Source organism: Lactuca serriola, chromosome 4 (assembly GCF_051521515.1).
Source record: "Lactuca serriola cultivar US96UC23 chromosome 4, Lser_US96UC23_V15, whole genome shotgun sequence".
NCBI classification, from domain to species: Eukaryota; Viridiplantae; Streptophyta; class Magnoliopsida; order Asterales; family Asteraceae; genus Lactuca; species Lactuca serriola.
In genome coordinates this window covers 178,481,793-178,492,494 of record NC_136411.1, presented here as the reverse complement: position 1 = coordinate 178,492,494, position 10,702 = coordinate 178,481,793, and the positions used below count along the sequence as shown (strand labels likewise).

Sequence of the window (10,702 nt, the reverse complement as noted above, 5' to 3'; positions counted from 1 at the left end):
AAAACGTAATTGTTAATTGGAATAATTAAATATAAATAAAATTTAATATGGGAATCGAAATACCTTTTGAACATTCTGCAAAACATCATCCGATTCCAAAGATACTTGATCTAAGGACACAAATTTAATACTCTAGAAAATAAGATGGAAATATGTAAGATGTTATGTAGGTAATTAAAAAAACAAATATAAGTTTTGAACATTATATGTATGTACCGTAAGTTCTATTTTACTTTCCAATTGAAAAACAATGGACACATCTTCTATAACTTTGACAATGGTGTAGATATTATTATAGTTGTCCACATTGTAGGATGTAATATCCACAAGAAAAGCAAACTTGCGGTTTTTCAAGACGTTAATTTGCTTTGGAAATAGTTCCAAACTATCTCCAGTCTGTAAGAGGAATGTTTAATATATTAAAACAAATAAAATGGTTTTTCATTTAAAAATATGAATAACATAGTATACATCTTCATGTATTTTTCTCAATTGGTATGCACTTATATCCAATAGCTTCTTCGCTTCCCTGTCAAAAAGAGTCAATCGGATGGTGCCAGTATCATCTTGTACGTTGATTGGAATCATATACCTAAACAAAAAATATAACATTAATACCAATTTTGTTGAAAAGTGAAATGGTTAATATATATACAAATGTGCATAAATAAAAATGTGTATACTTTGTAATCGGACGAAAATCCAAATTGTTGCAACGTGCATCTTTACATTGAGTAACAATAGTTTTTGAAATTTTGTTGGGGTGGTATATGAAATGATTGAGTTTGGGCAATGTGTCTATCTTTTTTCCACATTTGGAGCACGCATCGTAATACTAACGTAGATTCTGTCTTATATTGACGATGGAACCAACTAATAGAAATATCATTGCCTATATGAAATAAAAGTTAAAAGTTACTTAATAAAAGTAAATTCAAATAAAAAAACAAATATAGACAAAAATAAAAAAGAAATATAATCTCACTGTAAGTTGCTAGAAACCATCTTTATGTAATACTTGGATGTGTTAGGATTTAATGTTTCAAGTGCCCGAAATGAGACAACTTGTCTTAATAACATCTACACAAGTTTAATAAAATATAATAAGTAATATTAAGTTAAATACTATCATGTATAATAAATCACACAATTTATAAAAGTGATTGCAGTAAAATTAATTAACTCACCAAAGAATAAGTCTCTTGCGCATGTTTGTTCGATAATAGAATTAAAATCAACAAATACAAAACCATTCACCGGACCTGAAAAATCCTCACATTTTTTAGAATACTTCTCCAATTCAAAGTTATGGTTTGTTTGTGACACGTAGCACTAAAACCATTGTCCACAGCGGCCATGTTGGGTTCTTAATGATATAAGTTTGACCTTCCATTAAAAGATCACCAAATCTAGAAATATTTGATTTAAAACACGAGAATGATATTTTATACCATGTTAAATGAAATAAATAACAATTAATTTATTGCTTGAAACATATGTAATGTTGAATGGGATATTAAAAAAATAGTACAATAAACCTCCTCATAAATTACAATCATTTCGATTGCTAAAACCACATTATTCTGAATAAAGTTCCACATCTTTACCACCCATACTTTGATATGGGAATCATCATCAATATGTTCAATGTTTTTGATGTATACTTTATTACCTATGTTCATTTCCTGCAAACAATTGAAAGCAAATTTTAAGAATGATAAAAGAAAGAAATGGTACACCTAAATTGCCCATGTTCATACATGAACAAATCATTATTCATAAAGGTAAGTCATATTAAAAATAAAAAAATTAAGAAATTTCAAAATTAGAAGATAAAGTATTTTGTTGCTTTTGAATTTAACCATCAAACTTATATATGCTTCGTTAAATGAAATAAAAATTAGCTTATTAGATGACTTATTTTATCTTATTTTAAAGTAATTTTATAATATATATATTTAACATAATTAAAAAAAAAACACATAAAACATTAAAATTAATTAGAATTAAAACACAACAATAGTCCCTAATGTATACTTTGTATAAACAAATGGTAGTAACGAATGAAAGCGCAATTTCAGAAATTCAGAAAGTAAACACATGTAAACACATACAGATACAAATACACATACATACATGCACACACACATATGCATATGTTTTTTTTTGTTTTTTTAATGAAATATAACATTGTAGTTTCAAAGTAAAATGTTAAAATGAGAAAAAAAATTAGTAAAACAGAAAATTTTCTATCAAAAGTATGGCTTAAATAAGAAAATTACAAAAATATGACCATTTTGACCCTATACTGTTGGAAAATATGTAATTTAAAAACATGAGTACCTAATTTATTCCGGAACTGATTTACATTTTTCAGATGTTTATTTTTGTTTTCAAAAGTTTTGAAACAAAAAGTAGTCGACAGAAAGTAGTGACTGTAAAATTGCAATATGAGAGAAAGAGAAAGCGAGAAAGAGATAGTAGGTTGTTGACTCGTTACTGCTAAAACAGAAGATCAAAAATATGAAGAGATTGAAGAGAAGATCTCAGAAAACAACATTATTCACCACCAACAATGAACTTTGTTGGATAACCACAAAGTTTAGGATTCAGAAAGACATAAACAGAGAGTAGTTTTTTGATTCTGATGCAAGGTCTGAAATACATTTTTTAGAAATTACCTTATGGATGAAATCAAGACAAATTTGGCAGGAGAAAATGGAATCAAAGAGAGAACTTCAGTTTCTGCTACTATACCAATCCTTGAACAACGATAAACCAAAGGAATAATAGTCATATATAATATGGTCGTATATAAAAAATTCAAATTGGGTCGACGTCATGAATACATATTAAGATAAGATACTAAACCGGATTTTTTGCCATATATTACTGCAATTCAAATATAGAATGGATTGGATATTATAATGTGTCTTTTTTAAATTCCTAATTTTCAGGAATTTGAAAAGGTAGTCAAAGGAAAACACAATCTTGATATAATGACCCTGATTTTTTTTTGTTTTCAAACATGTAATGGTTTTCAAATGCATAGATAACAGTTTGGAATTTTCTGACCTGCAGATTAATGGAGCTGAGCGTGAGGAGCAATTCTGGATTTGACATAGTGATCTGAGCGAGAATAATCGAAGGGGGATGCTCAATGAATGTCACGTGGCAAAAATATACTATTTTATTAGACTAGTAGATAGATGAATCAATGAAAACATAGTGCAGGGTAAATAAGAGTTGGTGTTAAAAAATATAATGCTATTCTGGTCAAATGCATGTTTGGACAGTTTGGTGTTAGCATTGAACTGAAGAGCAAATAACAAAATTTGAAAAATGATTGATTTGCACCTTTTTTTACATTATTTTGGTAGTGGATTTGGCATGTGTATTAATTTAGGAATGCATATTGTAGTTATAAGTAAGGATAAAAATCGTCAATTATAACTCTAGGGGCAGAACACGACCCCTAAAACTAGGGGGACATTTTCTGTTATTATTGAAACAATTTAACATATTCAACATTGTCTATTATGGATCTGTAAAACAATATACAATGTAACTATATAAATGTCTAATGTAATTAATAATGTTATAAAACTAATAAAAAAATGTCATATTATTAAGATGAGAAAATAAAATAATACTTTACTTAATTAATACGAGTATTGTTCTAATATTTTACTTAGTCTTCATCATTTAAAAACAATTCATCACATCATTTATAGAAAATGACTGACTCATAAAACGTAAGAATCAGAAATAAAGTTAATTTTGGATTTGTTCTCAATGTAAGAGCCTAAAAACTAACAAAATTAACACTAAAAATAATTACTATGAATATTATTTTATAAATAACAAAGACAAATGATTGCATTTTAATTTCAAATCTCTCTCTCTCTCTCTCTCTCTCTCTCTATATATATATATATATATATATATATATATATATATATATATATATATATATATATATATATATATATATATATTAAAAATGGTTAAATACAAAAACAATATCTACTTTCTAGAAATATCAACTAAACAAAATAAAATAATCCAAATAAGTTAGTTAATTTGGTTAAGTTTATGAAATAAAAGGTTAGAGTTTATTAATGTTAGTAAAAAGATAAAAATAAAAATAAAGAAAATATAATATATTTTTTATAGAGCCAAGAGCTTTGAGCATTTTGGCATTGAAAAGATGCAAAAGAAAAATCAATAGTAAATATTACACATTAACCTAGATATAACCTAGATATAAATGAAAAGGCAAAGTCTTTAAAAATCACAGTTTCAAATTACCACTTCACAAAATAACGATAGCCAAGAAGAAACACAAGAACCAAAAAAGAGAGAACGACATGCACCTTTGAGATAGCAAAATTTAGGAACTCGGAAGGCGACCGGTTAAACCAGTAGAGACGGACTCGGACAGACAATCAAAGAGGCGACATGGATCTAGGTTTTTCCAACGGAACAGTGGAGTTAGTAGAGTTGCAAGCGTGATAACCAGTGATAATGAACAATAGTTACTTTTTTCTAACTCCCGATTCTTTGATTTGTAGATATGTTTTCTTAACTTTTTATGAGTTTTATAGAAATGATTTGAGGGTATTTTTGGATCCATAAACCATTTAAATTTTGATATGGAGATAGAGCCCGAATTAAATGGGATTTTGTTGCCTTGTTTAGTAAATTAGTTTAGCTTTTTCGTAGATTTGGTGGATTAGTTTTGTGGCTTGTTTGGTTTTTGTTTGCAATTTTCAGTTTCTCATATTTGAAAATTGTCATCTTATTTATTTAAAAAAAAATATTTTTCTTGATCTATAACAAAGATATTTTGAACTTTTTTTATTGAAATTCCGCTAACCTTTGTTTATTTTATATATACTGATATAAACTCCGGTAAAAAGCTGGGGGGCCATGGCCTCCCCTGGCCCCTACAGTGTTCCGCCAGTGTATAACTCAATGCCTCAACCCTCAAATCTCAATACTCTTACGGTAATTTGTTTGTCAAAAAATCTTGTTGTTGAAAAACACGTTATGTCCTTGAGTCATCAAACGTGGTTACAATTAGAAAACTGGGCTATATAATTTTCCAGCAAAAAAACCTCATTTTTTTTCATATAACCGGATTATTTGATTTGAACATATATCCTAGTTTCTTACTTTTAACCGAGCCTTATAACATTTACCTTTATAAAACCCGGCTTTTGCATAATATAACCCGCTTTTTTCAAAAAATTGGGTTCTACTGTGCCTTTTTGTAGTAGTGTGGGTAAGACTTTGTTTTATTTTTTTTAGTCCGATAGCATCTCGTTAGTGGGTCTTTCAATTTCATTGTTTGCTGTTAAAAAAATGGAAGTTTAATATTGCAGTTTGTGACTAAAAACGTTGTAAAAGTACGTTCTTTATATTTGTTTTCTATGTCTTCAACAGTTAATTTGACTACGATACATACCTATATCCCCAAAGGCATATTGTATCATTGTATGTGTTCATGCACCCTTAATCAATAATCCAAATACGGCACACGACTTTACTCTCGAAACCAGAAAGCAAACGAGGACGATCGGCTTTGAAAAGGACAAGCAAAAACCAAGTACAATCAGTTTGCAAGAAACGTATCTCCCGAAAGCAATCAAACCCATTTTGGTCGAACCAACACACACGACATTTTTTCCCTAATTAGGCGCGTTAATCATGCACCAAAAAAACGTGTTGTGGTTTGCTAAATGCTGATGTCCGCACCCTCGTACATTGCATGTTTTCCACAACTAAAGATTTTCTTTGTTTTGCTTTTTTGCATTTTGGTCCACGGCTACTTATAATTTACCTGTGTTTATGAGGCGAGAAAAAGATAAAGTGAACAACAAACTTTACAGTTAATAGTTGAAGGTATGAATTTCTCTAAAAAAATCCACGGAATTACTTAATTAGATTGAATTACCCTTAATAATGCAAATGTATCATAAAATACACATAGTATGCCGTCACTTACATGTCATATATACATAATTACATATAATCACTAATTTTAAATAAATGAAGCAAAATTAACAAGGGTAGGACTGTTCACTATTCGGATAAAACCGAATTATCTAATTGGACAATTTGGATTGGACAATTTGGTTCGGATATTCGGATTTTTGGATTGGTTTTCAACAAAACCGAATTATTATTTTGGATTTCGGATTGGTTTTGGTTTATAAAATAAGAACCGAATAGTCCAAAAAAACCGAATAAACATTTGTTATTTATCTCCTTATAATATATATCTATAGTTTTTTATTAATTTTTTAATTTATTTTTTCAAATAGGAACGTTTCACCCGATAAAAAAACATTAATATGCATTTTCACTCAAAAGTTTTCTATCTATAAAATATTTAACTATAATATATCTTCTTATTACTTGTTTATTAATTTCAAATCACAACTAAGTAATTTGTTTTTGATTCTTGTGTAAAGTTTAGTAATCTTATAATTATTTTTCGTGTTAAAATGTTTCGGTTTTTCAAAACCGAATTATAAAAACCGATCCAACCGAATTGTAATTGGATCAGATCGGATTGGATTAAAATTTAGTTTGGACTATTCGGATCCATGTTTTGAAAACCAAAATCAATTTGGATTCACTTGATTGGATCGGATCAAACCGATCCATCCAAACGAACACCCCTAAACAAGGGTGGTATATAAAATACAGACACCAATAATTGAAGGTATAGTCGGAGGTTTCTTGGGAAAACTGCGTTTATAATGAGGTGGCAGTTGCAACGTGGTGGAGGGGCAGTGGTCACCAAACCTCTAACGCTAAGTAATTACTTTTCCCTTTCCCCTCTACGATTAGAAGTTTAAACCACCAAATGGGGGACTACTTTTGGTTATAGCGACAGCATGGAATTCGAAGGTTGTGTATCCTTCTTACATGTGTAAAGGTTACTTACTCATTAAAGCCATAAATTAAAAAAGTAAAATATCTTTTGAAACTCAATTACTGTAATAAATTGTTAGTTGCAACCTTGGGTAATTAAATATTTGGGCCTTCGGATTGGATCGGAAACCAGATCTAGATTTGGAGTCGTTAAACCGTCAATAGGTCCGATTGAAGATCCATTAATTTTTGCAAAACATGACCGGTCCGAGTGCCCGTCTAGTCCAAATGCTTTATTTTACGTCCAAGATTTGGGAACTGGACCTAGATTTAGATTTGGATCTGGACCTGGACGACCTGATAAGCCACAATAGTTTCGGTCAAAGGTTCATTAATTTCTGTAAAGTCGGTCCGGTCCAAGAGTCGATATGGTCCATTTCAGATTGTCACCCTAGTTGCAACAATTGCAATTTTAAAATAAAAATATGAAAAACTAGACATACAATCACTATATGCCTTATTTCCATACACTACAAGAATTACAGGCAATAGCAGCAACGTATTTAGCGGCGAAAAAAAATAAACGTGTTTTTGGATCGGATCGGCTCAAAAACCGGATCTAGATCTGGAGTGGGTAACCGTCAATAGGTCCGGTTGAAGATCCACTAATTTTTGGAAAACATGACTGGTTCGAGTGTCAGTCTAGTCCAAATGCTTACTTTTATGTCCAAGATTTGTGAACCGGACCTAGACCTGGTCTGGACATGGACGACCTGATAAGCCTTAATAGGTCCAGTCAAAGGTTCATCAATTTCGGTAAAATCGGTCCTGTCCAAGAGTCGGTACGGTCCATTTTAGATTCTCACCCTAGTTGCAACAATTGCAATTTTTAAATAAAAATATGAAAACTAAACAAACAATCACTATATGCCTTATTGCCATACACTACAAGAATAACCGGCAATAGTAACGACACTTTAGCGGCCATGGAGACTTTTAGCGGCGACAAAAAAAAAACACGTTTTTGTCGCCGAAAGTCTTCGTCGCCACTAAAAGCGTCTTCGCTAAAGGCTTATTTTGGCGATCCACGTCATTTCAATCTCATCTGTCGATTTAAGAGATGATCCTACGACTAGGATGACATAAGAAATCCCGCGTTGTTTTCCCTCTGGTATCTCGCCGCTAAAGAGTGTGCGTTGCCGCTAAAAGCTTATTTTGGCGATCTGTGTCATTTCAATCTCATCCGTCGATTTAAGAGATGATCCAACGACGTAGAGAACCCCGCGTTGTTTTCCCTCCCATATGTCGCCGCCAATGAGTACGCGTCGCCGCTAAAGGCCGTCGACAATAAAACCCCTCTATGCTCCATTTTTCCGTGTTCTCCTTTCTTTCTATCTGCTCACCATTGTCGTCAACCTCATCAGAACTTCACAAAAAACTTTGCAATTTCACCTATCTCTGCTCCATTTTCCTCCTTTTCCTTTTCCTTTTCACTTCTCCTTAATAATTTCTAGCATTGATGTGTATTTATAAGTGTATTTTGTGTTTGTAGATATGTATGTGTATTTGTATGTGCATTTGTATGTATATGTGTATTTTGAATGTATTTTATGTATGTATATGTGTTTTTGTATGTCTAATCCTATGTATATATGTATTTTTAAGTAAATGTATGTGTATGTATTTTCGTATGTATATTCGTATTATGTATGTGTATGTATTTTCGTATGTATATATGAATTTTGTATGTGTATTATGTACGTATATGTGTATTTGTATGAATAGAAATACATACTAATAGCAGCGACGCCTTTAGTGGCGACGGAGAGAATTAGCGGTGACGCAACATCAACGACGATCAATGGAGCATCAGCGACGAGCCAATATCGACGACCCCTTTAGCGGCGACATGATGGACCTTTAGCGGCAACGACTGTCGCCAGTAATACTCTTATTTGTTGTAGTGATATATGTTTTATAGATAAGGTTATGAAGGATACCATGGTAAGGTGTGTAAGGCTCAAGTGACTTATCTCTTCCTCTCTTTTTCTTCCTCGTGTGAATACCATCTACAAATGTTGTTGGAATAGTGTTGTTGGTGATGTGGTTATATTTGATGCGTTAAACACTCCTGATAACCTAAGTAAATCAATAATATTGTTCCTAGCACTTCTAATATTTACATCAATAGTTAATTATATCATGCACACAGATTTTCGAAATTTAACATTTGGAATATTGCACCTAAAGTCTAAACTAAAAACTTTATAGTGTTTTTATGTAAATAGAATTAGACACAAATATGATTAATACCATTAAGAGTAGTTAATTTTGACTCAATATATAAAACATCACGTTTGCAATTATACATATACATGATTAATGAAACCATGTATGTATATGATCAAGTTAAACATTAAACAAATAACACATGGCCATAATCTTATCCAATCCAAAATCTGCCACAAACCCTTCCTAATAATTTATGGAAAAGAAAAGATCGAGAGTAGAAGACAAAAACCCATATAGTGCGTACATAAAGTAAAGCGAAATATAAAAAGGCTAGTGAACTTATTAAATTACGAAAGGTCCCACACAGTCTGGTTAGCTTTAAAATCAAAAGACAAACCAATGGGTATGATTAATGTTGTTAAAAAAAAAAAAAAAAAAAAAAAAAAAAAAAGAGGGAACTTAACATCAAAGGACAACCGGTGTTTGTTTCCCTATAAGTACTATCATTCGTCCTCCCTCCATTTCACCAACAATTTCTCTGCATCTTCTTCATATTTTAAACAACAGCCAATAACTTTCTTAGTTACAAAAATGGAACAAAATCTACCGGTTTTAGCTAAGAAAGTTTGGAACTTAGTTCGTGTGGTTTACTTCATGCTGCGAAAAGGCATATTCAAGAGAAAGTTGTTGCTGGACCTCAACATGATGATAAGGCGTGGCAAGATCGCCGGAAAAGCCTTACAGAACCTGATGTTCCACCACTACCACATCAACCGGGAGGCTTTCACCGCCAAACACCGCTCCCACCACCTCTCTTTCCCTTCACCTCCGCCCGGTGAATATGAGTTCAGCTGCAGCAACAGCCCTGCGCCCACTACTCACCACCCTTTCTCTCTATTTTCACTCCACAAGAAACATCACTCCAACAGCAAACCATCGAAGGATCATCTTGATATGATGGCTGTTAACGCTGTGCTTAAAGCCATGGAGATGATTCACAGCGACAATTCCTCACCGGCGCTTCCAGGCTTTGGGAGTACTCCGATGGTTAGGCAGCTGAGGGTAACCGACTCTCCGTTTCCGTTGAGTAGTGTCGACCAAGACAACAAAGTGGATGTGGCGGCGGAGGAGTTCATTAGCCGCTTCTATAATGACTTGAGGCTGCAGAAAGCAAAGGCGTCATCGTTTGGGTCATCGTGAATTAACAGATACCTTACACTGTTTAGATGTATATTTTAGATAGAGATTGTAAGATCGAGTCATTAATTTGCAAGTGATTGTGAGGTGTGTATGCGAGGCAACTGTACATTTCAAGCTTGTTGCATTTATTATACTCGCTTAAAAGAATAACGTTTTAGCCGATGTTGAATAATTATGATTAACTTCATAATATGTGCTCGAAACTGGGAACAATATAACTAATTTCTTTTGTTTGAACATAGTCAAAAAGAACATCAAAATAGAGAAAAACAGATTAACATTTCTTTTCACATGATAACCGGTTGCAAGACATGCATATATCCAGGCAACACGCAAAAGTTGCATATATTCTCGTATGATACATTTTTTTTTAAATATTTGAATG

The 10,702-nt window shown here is 32.0% G+C and overlaps 1 protein-coding gene and 1 long non-coding RNA gene across 2 annotated transcripts; one reads left to right on the top strand and one right to left on the bottom strand.

Moving 5' to 3' along the window:
• Positions 1-222: 222 nt before the first annotated feature.
• Positions 223-2,762, bottom strand: LOC145100456 (uncharacterized). The gene is made up of 5 exons (XR_013705057.1): positions 2,682-2,762; positions 1,188-1,685; positions 986-1,080; positions 684-892; positions 223-592 (listed from the first exon to the last, which is right to left on the bottom strand). It is a non-coding gene; the product is annotated as an uncharacterized LOC145100456 (long non-coding RNA).
• A 6,869-nt stretch (positions 2,763-9,631) lies between these two features.
• On the top strand, positions 9,632-10,489 carry LOC145102972 (uncharacterized). Its single transcript, XM_079040501.1, has one exon. The coding sequence runs from the start codon at positions 9,709-9,711 to the stop codon at positions 10,315-10,317; it is 609 nt and encodes a 202-aa protein (XP_078896627.1). The 5' UTR covers positions 9,632-9,708; the 3' UTR covers positions 10,318-10,489.
• The last annotated feature ends 213 nt before the right edge of the window (positions 10,490-10,702 follow it).

What these genes read in the sequence shown, in the direction of transcription:
- LOC145102972 (XM_079040501.1), top strand. Translation starts at nt 9,709, where the DNA reads ATGGAACAAAATCTACCGGTTTTAGCTAAGAAAGTTTGGAACTTAGTT.